Source organism: Daphnia pulex, chromosome 6 (genome assembly GCF_021134715.1).
Source record: "Daphnia pulex isolate KAP4 chromosome 6, ASM2113471v1".
In the NCBI taxonomy this organism is placed as follows: Eukaryota; Metazoa; Arthropoda; class Branchiopoda; order Diplostraca; family Daphniidae; genus Daphnia; species Daphnia pulex.
Window position 1 is genome coordinate 3,415,904 of NC_060022.1, and position 16,943 is coordinate 3,432,846.

Below are 16,943 nucleotides of genomic sequence, written 5' to 3' on the forward strand. Positions count from 1 at the left end.
TATGGAACGATAAGTCTTCGTTACGCAAGACCGCCGCCATTTTTTTTCGAGCACTGATTGAAAGCGTATGGTTAGATAATCCGTACGGCGTATTTTCCTTCCTGGCATTTTTCTTCATAAAAATGGTATTTCCTGTTTGGATTGTTAGATGTGACTGAATCTTAATTATTTGTGTGTGAATTCTACTTGTGTCTATAATATCTACTTGGAAATTTCAGCTGATCATGTGGCCTGAGCATCTGTACATTTTGCCAAGATGTCGTCTCTTTTTCCTGTACTGGCTGTACGTTTTGTAAGAAAAACTTCAGAACAAATCAGGTAAATATGTTCAACTTTCTAACTGTGAGACTTAGTTCCTTGATGACTATGTCTTAACTTGCCTGTTGTAGAACTTAAGTTGTTTACCTTGGAAAAGCTTGCTAGCTCTAGGATCCTTTGCAAATTCGAAAGGATTGTGTAGTTATCTTAAGCTTCTATTATTTTTGTTTGAGATTCTGTGTCCTTGATAGTAGGCCTAATTAAGTTTTTTTTAGTGATAAACAGTCTGGCAAAGTCTGAGCTTCGTTGTTGCTGCCCAATGTACACATGGATTTGATGCAGCCAGCTGGTAAAGGGTGTTCCTCTTGCTACCTGGACTGCTGTGTGTTTCGTCAAATGAAGAAACATGAACAGCTGAAGTAATTATTTCAATAAACTTTACAATTGTCTGCTTGTTCCAGGGGCAACACCACCCGGTAAATTGATGAAGATCCAACTTTCTTCACTTGACACCACCCGCTATTGAGAGACAGTGCCAAGCATCAAAAAGTGAGAACCCTTCAGTATAATAGATATATTCATAAAGCTTTACACATTATTTGTTTATAGAGTTCTGCACAGAGTGGCCGAAAGAGTTGGATACCAACGAAAAGATTGAAAATCATTTACCTATCACAATCACAACTAGTGATTACCTCCATTCTTCCCCCTCATTGAGGGATGCCCGATCCAGAATAGTAACACTCCAGGTCTGAAAAGAAGAAAACAAGTAGCATTTCATTTCCTGTTATAAGTAACTCTTTTCTTCCTTCATGTAGGTGAAATTGAGCTCTTTAAAATTGGACAATCACGCCAAGGATAAACTGCTTCGACTAGTGAAAGAGCGTTACAACCTAGAAACTGACGTGCTGACGATCGTCTCTGAGCGGTGTCCTTTGAGAATGCAGAACGTCAATTACGCTATGTATCTGCTGAATGTTCTCGTCAGCGAGTCTTGGGTACGTCCTAATGTTTTGTTAAGCAAACAACAATTGCGTGCTGGTAGGATTCTAGTAATCGACACTTCCTCTTTTGTCTCTGTTGTTTGCCGTACAGAAAACTGAGCCGTGAGAGGATGATAAATGCGAAGCAGACATGGAAAAATACGTGTTGGAAGGGAGCCAGTCGCAACGACCAGTGGAGCAGCTGCTCCAACGAATGCCGGACAAACAGAAAGCCCAAGACATGCCGGAGGTCATCGAACAGTACGCAGCCTATGCTGGTGAATCCCACATCACACTAACAGTCTTGTCTTTTCAGACAGCGTTTCCATTGATGGTGAAGATTAATTCATTTCATTTCGGTTACAGGTTTATCGTGTATGTTCGCGTAGTTGCTGTCCGTTGTGGTACGTTGTTGCAGCCTATGCTGGTGAAACATCTTTCTACATCAAGTTCAATTGGCCGTTCCTTGGTGCTGGTGTCGTGTTACCGAAGCTGATTATTATTTTACTAAATTGGCATTGTGTCTATGTAGTATACCGTTAATATGTTAAGAAGGAACAAAAAAGAAATATGGGGATGTTTATGTCAAATAAATAATAAACATGTTTTCGGGATTGGGAAAGGAAAGAGGAGGATGTTGGAGGGGGGATATTTCAAGTTTGGTTAAAAAACAGTTAATTTATAACCCTACAAACATATCCCTACCAATTAATCTCCAAACCCCACAAACTTATACCTTCCAATTCTTCTGACCCCACATACATTACACCTGCCAACCCTCAAATGTATACCCTAAACCACATAAACCAATGTCAAACCCTATGTCGGTAATAAATAAAAAAATTTAATAAATCAAACTAGTTTTTATTATTTTTTTGAAATGTACAAAAAATTCAATAAACAGAGCGTCCGGTTCAAGACATTTTTCTTCTGTACGAGTTTAAACGCAACCCGCCACCACCGCTGCGGCAATGAGACAAAAAGCGATGGTTTAGTTTTGCGGAAATCTGCGTCAGTCAAGTTACAAATTTTTCAAACTCAACAACTTCCGTCGAATTTTGCATCTAGTCTACTGGTGCAAATAGCGATCCTATGTGTTTGAGTAGTTAAGAAGATGGTTGTTTAAAAAACAAACAATGGTGAGTTTTTTTGGCTACTCAGAACACCCCATTGTTTGTTTTATAAACAACCCATTTTCTTAACTACCAAACACATGGAATCGCGATTTGCACTAATAGACTAGATGCAAAATTCTACGCGAGTTGTTGAATTAGAAAAATGTGTAACTTGACTGATGCAGATTTCCGCAAAAAATAAAACATGGCTTTTTGTTTCATTGGGTAGTGGGTTGCTTTGTTTAACTCGCACATGCTGTTATAGGATATGTCTACGGCCCCCAGAGATATTTATCTGGACCGAGAAGAAGAGAGAAGTACGAGGCAAGTTTTACTGGGGAGATGTAGTCATACTAGGCTTCCGGGTTAGACTCATGACCCTCCAAAAGTTTTCATCGGATCATGCGCCTTCCAAGTCCCCGTTCGACCAGAGCCCTCCCCTCCTCCTGGTTTCACAGCGGGTGAGTGACCACCGGCGGGCGTTGGTTAGTGGTTAGTTAGGGAAACGGGGCCACAGAAAAGAAGGGAGCCCAGATATGCACTTGCAATTTAATCTAACGATTAACGGATTAAACAATCTATCAGTCTTGGATTGCAGCATTCTCTCGTTGTTTTCACCAGTGGATGAAGCCCATGACAAGTAGCGAAGGATTACCCTGTAAGCAGAATGAACATTTATTTGGATGGCAATAATATTCAAACAAGATTGTAGCGACAGAAAGCAATACCTCAAGTAAAGATGTCAGCTTAAGAAAGTAAAAAGGGAGATTCAAAGGTAGCAGCCAACAGGTTAGTAAACAAGGGACCTTGTTGACTTTCTTGAAAGGACATGACTTCTCATAAAGTCTCCCATGCAAATTTAGAAAGCTGGAGTTTAGAACCTGTAAATAAAAAAAGAAAAATAAGTCAGCTTGTTTATAATTTGTGTCATCAATGTGCTTGACGTCTATGATCTAAAAGAATAAACAATTATCAGTAAACACTCAAAAGCGCCTCTTAAACATCAGATAGACCATAGACGTAAGTAGAGATCTATACTTTAAATACATGTTAGACTGCAATGGAAAAAAAAGTTCAGTGACATGATAAGTGAACTTACACATGAAACCACAGATCAGTTATCCAATCTTCTCTCAAGAAGATGAAATGAGAGATTGGTCTATGCTGGGGTTGGTGATCTAGCAAGTCCAATACAATTATGACTCCTAATAAAAGACGAGAAGAATATATGTTTCAGCAATACATGAAATGGATAAAGCTTGTGTTGGTTATTACCTGTAGCATTTCGATGGCACATTCAGTAGAATACAATGATTTTGAACAAATAGTTGACGGTAGGCTGCACGACGGCCACGACCCTTTCACGTTTCCTCCTGAAAGTTGATGGGAAACATTAAGATTATCCAACATATACACGGAATAGAACACATCACCGACAAGTTAGAGACGAAATCACTCGAATTTACCAATGAATTCATTGGTAATTTTCGAAGAAAGGATAGCTTAACTTTTGACAACAAACCGCCAGCCATTCCATTGACACAATCAACACGCCATCTATTTGATACGTCTCAAAACTGCATGAGTATTTGCAGATGGTCTTAAGATACTCAAAAAACTTGAAAAGTCCATATTTGTTTGATAAAACCTAGCAATCAATCCTGAGAACTGTCCAGAAAACAAAGCTCACTTGCTAGTTTTGTGCAAATATTCCGGAAGTATACCGGAAGTAAGCGATAGCGCCTTAACCATTGAGCTCCCGACAAAATAAACCAAATATTCGTGATCTCCGTGAAATTTGGGGTCGATTAGGTGTAATTTAAACGAAATCCAGAATTTGATCAAAATCGAGATTTTTCCTGAACTATAGTTCAGGATAATTCTCGAAACCGGAAGTACGCGTACGTACAAAAAAGAACATGAACTTTACAAAAAATTTGACGAGGATCACGAATATGTGGTTCTTTTGTGTGTCAGATGAATATTTACTAAACTACTGGCAGAAATGAGAAAACCGGAAGTAGAAAAAAAACCCACATTATTACAAATCTAACAAGTGAGCTTTGTTGCTGAAAGAGAAACTGACAGCTATCACCCAAAATTTCTTTGTAGTAGCAGCGAGAAATTTCTCCAGAGATGTGCAAAGTAAACGTAACTAAACTGAGTGGAAAATGATCAAAGGCTAATAAGCCGTCTAGCGTCAGAAAAAATAAACGTTTACATGAAAACAATGTCTGCTCTAGCTTGTTGACAGTTGAAAGAAAGAACTAACAAACGGAGGCAAATAACTTTGATACTCACGTAATATTCTCCCCTCCAAATTTACAGCTCGTCTTCACCAAAAAGCCACCACCGTATACCGTATACTATAGGAGTGATTCCATTGACAACTGCTAGATCAAAAAGAATGTCTGCGCCAAAAAAATAATGACGCTGTTATTATCGAGGTTTAGAAAGCAACATGTCATCAAATAAAATTACGGGTGTTGGATTCATTTAGCTCTCGTTTTTTCAGGCGTTTTTCCGTCGTAGGGGTTGCATAATGCTCTGTAATAAATCCTTCGGAGATAATAATACAAATAAAAAATCAATAGCTTAATCGCTGTTTTATTTTCAAAATCTCAAGCATTCTCAAGTCAAGTGTGATGAGAAATCTAAAAAGACTCATATTTGCTCGCTAGAATTTGACTGTACAAATAAACTGAATGAATGGTTAAATGTTTATTTAAGTTACAATGCATAAAAAGGAAAACTTGAAGAATGTGATAATGTCAATAGATGCGCGATTGCATTTCCAAGTTTTCCAAAATCGTTATGTCAACAAACACGCACACGCGCTTAGGGGGAGAATTGTGTGCGGAACTCTGAAGCTCCAGCAAAACAGAGACGACGAGACGGGGAAAGGATTTTAAAATGCCGTTTGTGGATTTTAAAAATTATGAAAGCAGTAGGCCACAATGAAAATTTCCCTATCTTTTGACCAGAAGTTAATACACTTCAATCAACGTCGTTTCAATAAAACAGAAACAAAGTCCAATATAAATCATTTTCATCTGTGAAATCTTCGATGGGCATTAGCAGCACGTAAGTACAGTTGTTCTTTGTTAGCTGTTTGCCTCTTGCTTTCTTTTAATCGTAAGGAAGAACGGAACAATATTATTTTCACCATTATTCAAGTAACGAACATCACTAAACACTACACGTAGCACAAAAGGGCCGAGGGCGGAAATTTAATGCCCTTTGGCCGCTTCTTTGGCAGCTACGATTAGCGGGTAAAGACTGGCCAACGGACGGGCGAGTTTCAAGAATGGATGCTGAAAGACGAATCACAATACAACAAGAAATAAATATAATTTTCTATTAGAATATTTTGAATCGGAAATTACCTTCAACATTTCGGAAGAAGAAGCTCGCTTATCAACATCGACTTCTAAACAGCGATCTAAAAAGTCTTGAAAAACGGCAGACAATTTATCCTTGTCTTTGATGTCGGGTTTGCCATTTGTGGCAATCAGGTAAAGAGCCTAGATAAAAATACGAATGCTTTGCATCAAACCCAGTTCGGCATAAACAAATTCTGAGAAATGTGATTCATACTCTCAAAGGATTTTCGTTTAGGTACGGAGGTTCACCGTCAATCATTTCTATTGCCATAATACCCAACGACCACAAATCAACTTTAGGGCCGTACTGCTTACGAGTTACTACTTCGGGTGCCATCCAATAAGGAGTACCGACCATCGTGGTTCTTTTGGACTGTTCAGGACTGATTTGGGCACAGAACCCAAAGTCAGCTAAAAATGGAATAAAAGAAGGGCAAAGTTAGAAAATACGTTAGATGAGACTATATGTAGAAAATCTCCTACTGAGTTTGACGGATCCATCTAATCCGAGAAGAATGTTATCCGACTTGATGTCTCGGTGGATAACGTGGTTGTAGTGAAGGAATTCTAAGGCTTGTAAAACTTCCCGGCACACTGCGGCTATTTGACCTTCGTCCATGCAAGTTTCGGTTACAACATCAGTCAAGGAGCCCCCAGGAAGATATTCCATTACGACCTGAAATACGAATGAATTATAAATTTTAGAAAATCAACATTTATGTTGAAAATGGCTGCCTTACCCAGAGTTCGTCTCCAACAAGGTACGAGTCGAGGTAATTAACTACGTTAGGGTGTTTATTCTCTCGCATCACCAAGATTTCATTAATAATCAATTCCTTCTTAGGTTGCTGTGACAGATTCATTTGTTTGATGGCTACTTCTTGACCCGTTGAAGTTTCTATTGCTGTGTATACAGTTCCCGAGGCTCTAAAGGACACACAATTTCCACCATTGCATCATAGACGATTGAGTTTTTGAATGTAACTTACCCTTGTCCAATTTTCTCCATTTTGGTATATTTGCGATTGGGATCGCCAACGCTCACAATTAGTCTCAATTTTTCTAGAATCTCCTCGTCTGACATTTTTTTCTTTCGCGCATTCGGCGTTGGAGCATTTTTATTACCGTCCAGCGCATAGGCACCGTTGGTAATAGGCACCTTATGTTCCTCGATAGGTTTCGTATACTATTAGCGAAGAAAACGAAGGGGATTATTACTGACAAAAGAAAAAAAAAGCTTAACTTGTAAAAATCAATTTACAATCGATTTCGTTCGTTCTGGACGAACAGCCACTGGCGGAGGAGGCGCTTTGTCCTCACCGTCTCGTTCATTTTCCTGATTGTTGGCAAGGTCTGCGAGATGTTCACTGCCTTTATCGTCATCTCGCTCAAGACTGCCGATGGTGTCAGTAGCTTGGCTCGATTCTGTTTCAGGAGTAGATACCGAGCCTGAGCCGGATCCTTGTCGCCCAAAACTTGTAAGGTGAAGGGGAGTAGCCAAGCTATGTTGTGAGGACGAATGGCTATGATGACTTGGGCTATTGACCACTAAGGAAATTTTAGGACAAGAACTGTCAGTTTGTTGATATGTAGGTCTTGAATAAGGGCCCAAACCATCCACTTGAAGGACAACAAAATTTTGCTAAAGCAAGAACATAAATAAGGCATTTTATATTATGGATCTTACCCGTGCTTTTCTGCGTATGCGTTTCCATATACTTGGTTTCATTTCCTACTTGGGAAGAAATGTCGTACCATTTGAGCACATCAAGTACAGCTTGAGGATTTTTCTTTTGTTCCTGTTTGCTGATATTGGATGTTTGAAGTAATTGGGCCCAAGCTTGTGGCATTCCCTATGTATGGCAAATTTGTCAAAATATAACATTTAATGTGATGCATGTGACATAAAATAGTAACTACTCATTCTTCAACAAGCAGACTTAGCTTTATCATTCCTTACTTGACATTGCTGCTTGCATTCAAGAAAACACAATTACATTAATACAATTATCTGAAGGCTACACACACGCACACACATTCACACACTAATGAGAACTTAATCAGCAGCACTACAATAAAAAATTATTTTTCTTTTTGGCTGCCATTCTCCAACCATAATTGGCCATTTTCAATTCAATATCAATAATGTTGTAAAATAATGTTGGTTCGTAAAACTAAACTTGTCATAATTTTAACTATAAAGCCATGCATTCCTAAACCATGACTCGCAACGCCCAAGAGTATTTTAGAATTATTCATGCAAGCATTTGAAAGAAATTTACCGTGAATTCTCCAGTGATTGCATCAAAACCAACATGAACGGTGTGTTCAAAATTTGTTGGGTAGGAAATGTTGGGCTTATCTGATCTATCATTGTTCTTTCTCTGAGGGACCTTAACTTTTAAAGTTTTCTTCTTTTCTGACTCAGGTTCCTTTGGTAAAGGTCTAAGGTCAACAGGAACAACAGGAACAGCTTCATTCCTTGAAAAAAAAAACAATACAAAAAAAGGTTTAGGGTGTTGGGTACTGTTGATTGGCAAAGAACCCATTTTTTTTTTATTGCTCACCGATTGCTAGTCAGTCTGACAGGAGGTGCAGGTGGCTTATCCTCTTCATCTGCCATTTTCACCAGTTTTCACCTTCTCACGATAAACAAAATGACGAAAAATAAGACTTCAGTTTGTTTAAACTGGACGAAAATACACAAATATAGTGGGTGGAGAGCCTAACTCTATACTATCAAAAGAAAAACTGAGAAAACCTGGCAATTTGTTTCACTTGTGAGCAAAACTAGAAGCTTTCAGGTTTCAGATATCCTTCTTATCTATTTTCAGAACAAACCGTAACTTTGCAAATGAATCGAAAACAAGAAAATCGTAAGGAGAAACACACATACCACCCACAGACAGAACAAATTACTCTGACAGTCTGGTCTGTAATTTTTTTTTTTCTTTTTCGTCGCTTGTGGAGCAGTATCGATATAGACTTAAATCGATATTTTCACTCGATAGTGCTATTTGAGCCCATCCCGATAGACACATGTAATCCATATCAAATGGACAGAGCGGATATTGCATTGCATCGAGTAGCCCACGAGCTTCACACATAAAACCTGATTAAATAGAAAGACCTTTGGAACTTGGACTAGCTAATATGATATCGGTTGATATCCGCATCGTATTCGGCACGCATACAGCGTTTTACCTTTCGTGAATTCGCAGATTGCACAGTCTTTTTATAATGGAAATTGAAAAAAGAAAACCCTCGATTTCAATTGATTTTTGACGTGCATGGTTATTCTTCATGCAAGTCCATCATCGATATTCGTCACAATGATCAAGATGAATGTTGAACGTCGACCTAATAATTACCGGATACAACGCAAAAAATGCATAATCGATTTTTTTTTAATACTTGTCTCGGTAAATTTTTACTTTAAAAAATTCAATGAAAAATCGTTATCGCATTAGTTCATACAGGACGGGACACGGGAGGACGCTTACGTGGCTAGTTGCTAGAAGCAAACGAGGGGTCACATGGAGTCGCTTGATAAGCTATCGCTTGTTGGACGCCACTTGACGATTGACGAACAGACGATAATCAGGTAAACATTGAACAATAGTTGTTTGTTTTTTAGAAAACAGTTGCTATTACTCCAAACATTTCTTTCTTAAAATGACTGTTAAGCAGAATCAATTTGTCTTTTCAAAGTAAAATGAAATAATTTCTCAAAACTCAACATTCTAGTGGGAAAGTTGTGTGCGGTGATATGTGAGCAGAATCCGAAGACCGGGCGGGGATAAGTGGGCGGCTTTTTCCTATCTTTTTTCTTTCTTTCTTCTTCCAAGTTCTTGCTACCGAGGATAAAAATAACCCCTCTTCTTTCTGGCATTCGACGTTAAGTCTGGAGAAAAGACTTGTCCCGAAGAAACGTTAGCAACCAACCACATTTTACAAATTCAGTTTCAAGACGGAAAGACAACTGTTCCCAGCGGCTGTAGTCTCGTCGTCTCTTGCTTCCGCTTCCGCCTCTTTTCCCCTGTTTATTGTTGATTTTTGTTTTTCTGTGCAAAAGTGCTTACTTCTCCGCCCATGAAAACTTACTGAGCCACAGCCATGGATGACTCTACAGAGTCGGATGTGCTCTACGAGGCCTGCTCGATCCTGATGCGACTATCAGCCCGTTCTATTAAAGGAATACGAGCCGATATCGATCAAATTGAATTGCCAAACTTGTCAATCGAATTGCAAAATTTGGTGGACGAACCGCCCGTGTATGGAGCCGACAGGAACGGCAGCAGCAACAGTTTCAACTTCATACCCTTGATATTGGGTCTCTTCGCCCTTGGTTTGATTGGAGCGGCTGCACGTAACGAACGCATTCAAGGCTGGACTCTGTTGCTGTCAAGAATTTTACGAAGGCTAGTTCGAAAGGTGAAAACGTATGTCACCAGGATGATCCTCACCCTTGGACCCGTTCGCAAGGGCGACTTACTTAATTTACACATGAAAAGCCCCGGCTCTACGTGGGATCTTCGGTCGACTTCGCAGCAATCGGCTTGTTTTGCGCTACAAGGCAGACGGCCCAAAATGGAGGATAGATTCACTCTGGTCGAAAAGCTGGGAAACACGCCGCTCAATCTCTTCGCTATTTATGACGGTCACGGAGGCGAAGTAAGAATGCAGTTTGTCTGACGAGGTTAAACACCATTCATCTGGTAGAAAAAAAAAGATCCATTGTACTTTCATTAGTGCCGATATACCTAAGGCAATCCATCACCATTTCCTAGGACTAACATTAAGAAGAGCCAGCTGTGCTCTCATCATTAGAGTGGCACTGCGGGCTCGTTTACTCATTGAACCAGTTCGAACGTGAACCTAGTTTTCTTGACGTGAAACATTCTGTATTTGTCGTGGGGGATTCGTTTCTGGTAATATATTACTGAGGGGGGAAAGAAAGTCAAAATTGACAGGAGGCGCTATCTTGCATGCATACACACACATGACATACATAATGCGTCTTGCCAAGATAAAAAGCAGCTATTTTGGTCAAGTCCCTGCAGAGAGGCTGTTCCTTTCTCTTTTGAGGTGAAGATATTTAAGTCTTCATCCCCTCCAAGAGCAGCTCATGCCGTCATAAAAATTTCATGTCCTCCTTCCAAAATAGCATTCATTTACCCTTTGAAGAAATGAGGACCATCTACTGACTTCGACGACCTATTTGTTCACATGGCTTAAACATACCCACATCTATAATTTTTTAAAAGCACGCTGTACCAAGGGTTCATGAACTAATTGAATGTCAACATTTGTTTGTCGTACAGTTTGCAGCCGATTTTGCTCAGCGTTGGATCGTGAATTGGCTGGAGAAACGATCGGGGAATTACAAGACTAAATCGTCGTTGTATCAACAGCAACCGAGCAGCCCTACTTCCAACACTCATCAGGATGTTAGAATAGAGGAACCAAACGCCTCTGACAATGCGTCCGAGACAGCTTCATCGGATAAAAATGGAACGACAGAAAAAGTAGTCCGCAAAAACAGCCTGACCAGCCAACTACAGGAGACGAGCCCCACATCCGAAATGACTAAAACCCCGTCCATGAAGAAAAGGCAGCAGTCACAACAAGAAGGTCTTGTATCAATATTTACACCCGCGTGCATTCCAATAGTTTTAAAAAACGTATACAAGTAATTTGAGATTTGAATTGATTGACTGGAAAGTTGAAACTGGCTATACTCGTTTTGATTTCTTATAAATAATAAATAGAAATTGTGGGTGATATTGCTTACAGGTCAAGGGGAATCGCCTAGCGGTGGTAGCATGCTGAGGCGCGGAAGTAGTGGGAGGGAAGCTATTAGAAGCCTGGAATTAAGACGAAAAAGCAGCGCACACAACACTCGAGTCAATCTCTCGACCACTTCAAAACGTCCATCACTCGTTCCAAGTGGAGAATTTGACCTGTCGAATGAACTTACGACGGCTATTATGGAATCGGATAAGGCCCTGCTGGTCGAGGCCAAGAAGCGCAATGACGTGGCAGGTACCGATAACGTCAATTTAAAAAAGAAAAATATGATCCTTGCAACTTCGTAGAGCAATAATAATGCCGCATTACATTCTACGATTCTAAAGGTAGCACCGCGTTGGTTGCAATCTTAGATACGGCCAGGGGACAACTGGCGGTGGCCAACGTAGGAGATTCACGAGGCATACTCTGTGACACTAAAGGAACTGTCATTCCTTTGTCTTTCGATCACAAGCCTCAACAGGTGAGTCAATTCTCTAAAATAATTTGAGGGCACAGCGGATCATCTCACCTTAAAATCGGTCAACAGTTGAAGGAACGGAAGCGCATCCAAGAGGCCGGTGGGTTTATATCTTTCAATGGTGTGTGGAGAGTAGCCGGAATTCTAGCAACTTCTCGAGCTCTAGGCGACTTCCCTCTTAAGGTATGCAAAAATAAGTAATACTCAAAAGACAAATAATTTGAGTTGAAACACAAATTTACAGGATCGAAAACTCTTGATTGCGGAGCCAGACGTACTTTCTTTTGATCTTTACGATCTCCGACTTCACCAGCCTAGCTTCCTAATCCTTGCAAGTGACGGTCTGTGGGACGCTTTCAGCAATGAAGAGGCCGCTTTTTACGTTCGCCAGCGACTACACGAACCGCATCTTGGCGCCAAGAGTCTAGCTATGCAAGCTTACCAGCGGGGATCGGTGGATAACATCACTGTTCTGGTAATCAACCTCAGCAAGCTCTAAAAAAAGTGAAGAATCCCGTCCACATAAAACTCATGAACATTATTCAAAATTCACCATTCATCACTTTCCATATATTGACCTGATAGACGACACGACATTTATGTATCACCATTTCAACTCCTTCAATAAACTCAACCTAAAAATAGCTTTCATTGGTCAAGAAGCTGTTGTAAACATACCAAAGTGATTGATGTTGGATGGAAATCATAAGTCTTGATTCAAAGCCATTTGTGAGCTAGCCACGTAATATTTCGTAGATTGAGAGGTTGAATATCGCTGCGAAAGATGAATGTCATCGACTGTCACAGAGCCGAAACTGTAATCTTTCCAGTTCTATGAGACAATCATAAGCACATACAAAGAGCAAGTATATAAATACATAAATCTATGAATATAAAAACATTATTTTTATAACTAGTTATTGTTAAAGAGATGTAAATTACCTCTAATATGGGCTTAGCATTGAATGTGGAACGCACATTTTCTTCTGAATCATCTTTAACTTTGAATAGTGAGTTCATTAGTGTAGCGTGCAGCTTCACGCGTTCATACTGACGATCCAACAAGCCATCAGCTTCCAGTGAATTCACTACGACATCAGCCAATTGCTGAAGACGGCCAGAGTTTTCAATGCACCGCCCGTACAGGACGTCTACCTTCGACGGGTCGTCGTTCATGTACTCTACTCCTCGAATTTCGATTTCAATAGGAGCTGATCCAATTATATCTCTTAAAAGGAAAATTTCTGATTTCACAAACGACGACCAGATAATCCAATTTAGGCTACTCGTTACCTTATACGACTTTTGCAATTTTGGAGCGATTGTGCAGCTTGAATTCTGTCGTTGTTGGTGAGAAGCACTAGGGTTCCAATCGTTAAATGAAGTTTATCAGGATTTTGAAACAAGTCATCTTCAATGGCCTAAAATATTTTCAAACCGTAAATAAGAAAACATTTTTTTTTTCTGAATTATTTTACTTACACCTCGCGAGAATCGAAGCACATCATTTTTGAATTGGAGAAACCGAGTTTTGATTTCAGGAGTGGTAAGAGGTATTGACACAAAATGTGTGAACGGCATTCGCTTTCGCGCGTTCGATACTATAAGACTGATCCGTACAAACGCAGATGTGACGTCCTTAGGATTCATCCCAGTAATAGCTAAATGAGAAAAACTACATAATTCAATTTATAGGAACACTTAATTATTTTGAGTTATACCAACATCCCCAGATTGGCCTTTCTTAGGAATAAATAACTGGACCCTGGTATCTCTTTCAATTTGCCGCTTAGAATCTCCGTTTCTCCCAATTATTTTTGAATGATATTCACTGGGATAAGGATTTTCAATAGATCATTAGTAAATATGAACTGAGTCCATCACACACATTTAACAGGTCTTACCTTGCTATGTTCATCTTCACACGAAATCTTCCATCTCCAAGTTGCTCCATTGGTACATTTACCAATTCACAAGCGTCCCCTTCGTCATCATACTCAGAAGTTTCAACTATTAAAAATTTTGAACTAATTTTAAAAAATTGCAAAATTTAATTGAATTATATACATGATCCCAGATGTTTTCCTTTCTCTTCAATATCTGTCAAAGGAACATTATTCCCATCACAATACAATGAAGAAAGTGGATTTTTACGGTAGCATCTGTTATCAATCCAGATGAATTTAGGTTGAATTACATCCATGTTTGAGTTCAAATCTAAGAAGCAGAGTATTTAAATGGTACAATTTAATAAGAATGAATGAATGTCACAGAGCCAGACTTAAATTGATTACTTGAACAAAGTTCTAGCTTGCAATATTACACTTTAAATCATAATGTATAACGAACATTGATCTCTTATCTTTATAGACATAATAATGGTTAAAATAGCCAACATTTATTAACCGAAACTTAAGAACTAAAGAGACGTCTACCAGCAAGCAGGAGCTGAACAGAAAAGCAAGAAAAGTTCGAAAATAATAACAATAGCAGACGATTGTTGCACAGTTGTAATAGCGAGGCATGGCAATGCTGATTTAAGCAGACGGTGTTTCATTTGACGTTTTGTGTACGCACTTTGACTTGAAAGGACCGTTTTTCAATTTAACCGGTAAGATTTACTACTTTTGTTTGAAATAAAATGATCAAGTATGACCAAATATTTCTTTTAATTATCGTTACAGGTTACCAACAATTTTTTCAAAATGTCGTTGGCCGATGAATTACTTGCTGATTTGGAAATGGATGATGGAGATGACGATCACATCATGGATCAGCTCCCAGAGCCTATGGATGAAATAAAAACTGAAATCAAACAAGAATTCTTTGTTGCACCAGTTGCCAAACTGACTCTCGATGATGTGTGTAAACTAAGAAACTCACCCCAGCTTGTCAGCATTCTAGAACAAATTGAAAAATACTGTGAACAAAATCGTACATCAGACAATATTCAGGTGAGATATCAATAGGATGCTTGGTTGAAAATTTGTGCAACAATTTTTTATTTTTACAGGGACCAGTTGAAGCTGATCCTGAGTATCAGTTGATTGTAGAAGCTAATAATCTAGCAGTGGAAATTGACAATGACATTATTGCAATTCACAAATTTGTAAGAGATTTGTATGCCAAAAGATTTTCTGAGTTGGAATCATTGGTAGTGAACCCACTTGAATACATCACTACAGTCAAAGAGCTTGGAAATGAAATCAGCCAAGCCAAGCACAGTTCAGTTTTGCAGCAACACCTCACTCAAGCAACTATTATGGTTCTCTCAGTAACTGCCTCAACAACTCAAGGGTAATTTGTGGTGAAAAAGTTTGTTTTAATGTAACATTAACATTAACATTTTCCATTGTCATTCATTTTATTTTATAGGAAACCCCTGGACTCTACGGAAATGGACAGAGTCATGGAAGCCTGTGACACTGCTTTGGAATTAGAGAAATGTAAATCCAGAATCTATTCTTACGTGGAAAGCCGCATGACATTCATTGCACCCAATTTGTCCGTCCTAGTTGGGGCTCCAATTGCTGCGAAGCTAATGGGTAAACAGTTCGTATTTTTATAGCTCAAGTAAATATTTGACCAAAAGGACTTTCTTAATTTCAGGTGTGGCCGGTGGTTTAACAGCTCTTTCTAAAATGCCATCATGCAACATTCAATTACTTGGCAACCAAAAGCGAACTTTATCCGGATTTTCACAGACAGCGACCCTGCCTCACACGGGTTTTATTTTTGAATCGCCTATCGTACAAGATACTCCTCCTGTAGGTTTACCTGGAACCCAGAGCATATTTTTATGAATGAACTAAATTTGTTTCTTTATTTATTCTTTTGTTGCAGGATTTGAGACGTAAAGCGGCTCGCTTGGTTTCGTCAAAATGTACTCTGGCTGCCAGGGTAGATGCGTTCCATGAAAGTGCCGATGGTTCTGTCGGTCGCAACTTCCGTGAAGATGTCGAACGAAAATTAGATAGACTGCAAGAGCCTCCACCCGTGAAAGCAATTAGGCCTTTGCCCGCCCCGCTAGAAGCCCCGCGAAAGAAACGTGGTGGAAAGCGTGTTCGCCGAATGAAGGAAAAGTACGCCCAGACCGAAATGAGAAAACAAGCCAATCGCATGACGTTCGGAGAAGTATGTCGATTTCCTATTAATAACCGGGTGTATGCCAGCGTAACTTATTTTATTTTTGTGTAGATTGAGGAAGATGCTTACCAAGAAGATTTGGGTTACACCCGTGGTATGATGGGCAAGGGCGGACCAGGACGCATCCGAGGTCCGACCATTGACGAAAAGACAAAAGTTCGTATTTCAAAGGCCCTCCAAAGGAATCTGCAACGTCAACAAGCCTATGGAGGAGCAACCACTGTCAAACGTCAAGTGGCTGGTACAGCTTCCTCTGTGGCCTTTACTCCGCTCCAGGTATTTTATGTCATCTTATGTACAGTTATCAATTGTTTCGATTTTCACACCATTCTTTTGACGCAGGGTCTTGAAATTGTGAATCCCCAAGCGGCTGAGAAGAAAGTCAGCGAAGCCAACATTCGTTACTTTTCGAACCAAGGTACATTCTTCAACGTAAAAGACGTCAGCTCAACGCCATTACCTGGAGGCAGTTCAATGAAAAGAGAATAAATCGCGATGACCCTCATTTTTCGCATTAGGTTTTATTCCGCTCCGTTGTCTATTGGGGAGAGTATATGTGTGTGTCAACCTACTGAAATGTCCCGTTATTTTTTCTCTTTTTTTTCATGCACACGATTTTTTATTTGCTGATTGCACTTGAAAAGATTTCATACACCATGATGCTTCCTAGTAATTTACGAAGATTGCGAAAAAGTCAACAAAACAAATACATCGTCATTCAGGAAAGAATAAAGTAGTACAGCGGTCTGACATCACACGCGAGGTCTGTACACATGGTGACATTGTC

General features: G+C 39.5%; 4 protein-coding genes, 1 long non-coding RNA gene and 1 pseudogene across 10 annotated transcripts; 4 read left to right on the forward strand and 2 right to left on the reverse strand.

Moving 5' to 3' along the window:
- Positions 1–6: 6 nt before the first annotated feature.
- On the forward strand, positions 7–598 carry LOC124195734. Its single transcript, XR_006875380.1, has 3 exons — positions 7–125; positions 219–318; positions 544–598. It is a non-coding gene; the product is annotated as an uncharacterized LOC124195734 (long non-coding RNA).
- Positions 599–712: 114 nt separating this feature from the next.
- LOC124196154 lies at positions 713–2,098 on the forward strand (annotated as a pseudogene).
- Positions 2,099–5,062: 2,964 nt separating this feature from the next.
- On the reverse strand, positions 5,063–8,724 carry LOC124195739 (serine/threonine-protein kinase Pak-like). 4 transcript variants are annotated; one of them, XM_046590297.1, is made up of 11 exons: positions 8,636–8,724; positions 8,307–8,378; positions 8,022–8,220; positions 7,427–7,592; positions 7,001–7,287; positions 6,729–6,925; positions 6,480–6,666; positions 6,223–6,415; positions 5,954–6,150; positions 5,743–5,880; positions 5,063–5,670 (listed from the first exon to the last, which is right to left on the reverse strand). In XM_046590297.1, exons 2-11 carry the CDS (start codon positions 8,360–8,362, stop codon positions 5,587–5,589), a joined length of 1,704 nt encoding a protein of 567 aa, XP_046446253.1. In that variant the 5' UTR covers positions 8,363–8,378; positions 8,636–8,724; the 3' UTR covers positions 5,063–5,586. The 4 variants fall into 4 exon arrangements, with proteins under 4 accessions (XP_046446253.1, XP_046446251.1, XP_046446252.1 ...); XM_046590295.1 differs by having other exon boundaries at positions 7,001–7,359; positions 8,636–8,721; XM_046590296.1 differs by having other exon boundaries at positions 7,001–7,359; positions 8,501–8,669.
- A 449-nt stretch (positions 8,725–9,173) lies between these two features.
- Positions 9,174–14,487, reverse strand: LOC124195742 (activating signal cointegrator 1 complex subunit 1-like). 3 transcript variants are annotated; one of them, XR_006875384.1, is made up of 10 exons: positions 14,078–14,255; positions 13,915–14,020; positions 13,732–13,841; positions 13,493–13,671; positions 13,304–13,431; positions 12,953–13,238; positions 12,689–12,842; positions 12,289–12,505; positions 12,062–12,187; positions 9,174–10,454 (listed from the first exon to the last, which is right to left on the reverse strand). XR_006875384.1 is itself a non-coding variant. In XM_046590302.1 (8 exons), exons 2-8 carry the CDS (start codon positions 14,211–14,213, stop codon positions 12,714–12,716), a joined length of 1,074 nt encoding a protein of 357 aa, XP_046446258.1. In that variant the 5' UTR covers positions 14,214–14,227; positions 14,446–14,487; the 3' UTR covers positions 12,559–12,713. The 3 variants fall into 3 exon arrangements, 2 of the variants coding, with proteins under 2 accessions (XP_046446258.1, XP_046446259.1); XM_046590302.1 differs by lacking the exons at positions 9,174–10,454; positions 12,062–12,187; positions 12,289–12,505 and adding an exon at positions 14,446–14,487 and having other exon boundaries at positions 12,559–12,842; positions 14,078–14,227; XM_046590303.1 differs by lacking the exons at positions 9,174–10,454; positions 12,062–12,187; positions 12,289–12,505 and adding an exon at positions 14,305–14,379 and having other exon boundaries at positions 12,559–12,842; positions 14,078–14,227.
- LOC124195740 (probable protein phosphatase 2C 8) lies at positions 9,856–12,654 on the forward strand. The gene is made up of 6 exons (XM_046590299.1): positions 9,856–10,413; positions 11,064–11,373; positions 11,536–11,784; positions 11,877–12,013; positions 12,080–12,193; positions 12,255–12,654. The coding sequence occupies exons 1-6, from the start codon at positions 9,856–9,858 to the stop codon at positions 12,507–12,509; spliced, it is 1,623 nt and encodes a 540-aa protein (XP_046446255.1). The 3' UTR covers positions 12,510–12,654.
- On the forward strand, positions 14,488–16,829 carry LOC124195741 (U4/U6 small nuclear ribonucleoprotein Prp31-like). Its single transcript, XM_046590301.1, has 8 exons — positions 14,488–14,621; positions 14,695–14,964; positions 15,024–15,307; positions 15,386–15,555; positions 15,620–15,777; positions 15,854–16,144; positions 16,208–16,432; positions 16,499–16,829. The coding sequence occupies exons 2-8, from the start codon at positions 14,716–14,718 to the stop codon at positions 16,643–16,645; spliced, it is 1,524 nt and encodes a 507-aa protein (XP_046446257.1). The 5' UTR covers positions 14,488–14,621; positions 14,695–14,715; the 3' UTR covers positions 16,646–16,829.
- The last annotated feature ends 114 nt before the right edge of the window (positions 16,830–16,943 follow it).

What these genes read in the sequence shown, in the direction of transcription:
- LOC124195739 (XM_046590295.1), bottom strand. Translation starts at nt 8,362, where the DNA reads ATGGCAGATGAAGAGGATAAGCCACCTGCACCTCCTGTCAGACTGACT. An exon ending in GTCAGACTGACTAGCAATCG is followed by an intron (nt 8,221 to 8,306) that starts GTGAGCAATAAA and finishes TTTTTTTTCAAG; the next exon opens with GAATGAAGCTGTTCCTGTTG. An exon ending in AGATGGATCCGTCAAACTCA is followed by an intron (nt 6,151 to 6,222) that starts GTAGGAGATTTT and finishes TTCCATTTTTAG; the next exon opens with CTGACTTTGGGTTCTGTGCC.
- LOC124195740 (XM_046590299.1), top strand. Translation starts at nt 9,856, where the DNA reads ATGGATGACTCTACAGAGTCGGATGTGCTCTACGAGGCCTGCTCGATC. An exon ending in GAAGCGCAATGACGTGGCAG is followed by an intron (nt 11,785 to 11,876) that starts GTACCGATAACG and finishes ACGATTCTAAAG; the next exon opens with GTAGCACCGCGTTGGTTGCA. An exon ending in TCGATCACAAGCCTCAACAG is followed by an intron (nt 12,014 to 12,079) that starts GTGAGTCAATTC and finishes ATCGGTCAACAG; the next exon opens with TTGAAGGAACGGAAGCGCAT.
- LOC124195742 (XM_046590302.1), bottom strand. Translation starts at nt 14,213, where the DNA reads ATGGATGTAATTCAACCTAAATTCATCTGGATTGATAACAGATGCTAC. An exon ending in AGGCCAATCTGGGGATGTTG is followed by an intron (nt 13,672 to 13,731) that starts GTATAACTCAAA and finishes TTTCTCATTTAG; the next exon opens with CTATTACTGGGATGAATCCT. An exon ending in ATGCTAAGCCCATATTAGAG is followed by an intron (nt 12,843 to 12,952) that starts GTAATTTACATC and finishes ATTGTCTCATAG; the next exon opens with AACTGGAAAGATTACAGTTT.
- LOC124195741 (XM_046590301.1), top strand. Translation starts at nt 14,716, where the DNA reads ATGTCGTTGGCCGATGAATTACTTGCTGATTTGGAAATGGATGATGGA. An exon ending in ACTGCCTCAACAACTCAAGG is followed by an intron (nt 15,308 to 15,385) that starts GTAATTTGTGGT and finishes TTTATTTTATAG; the next exon opens with GAAACCCCTGGACTCTACGG. An exon ending in AATTGCTGCGAAGCTAATGG is followed by an intron (nt 15,556 to 15,619) that starts GTAAACAGTTCG and finishes TCTTAATTTCAG; the next exon opens with GTGTGGCCGGTGGTTTAACA.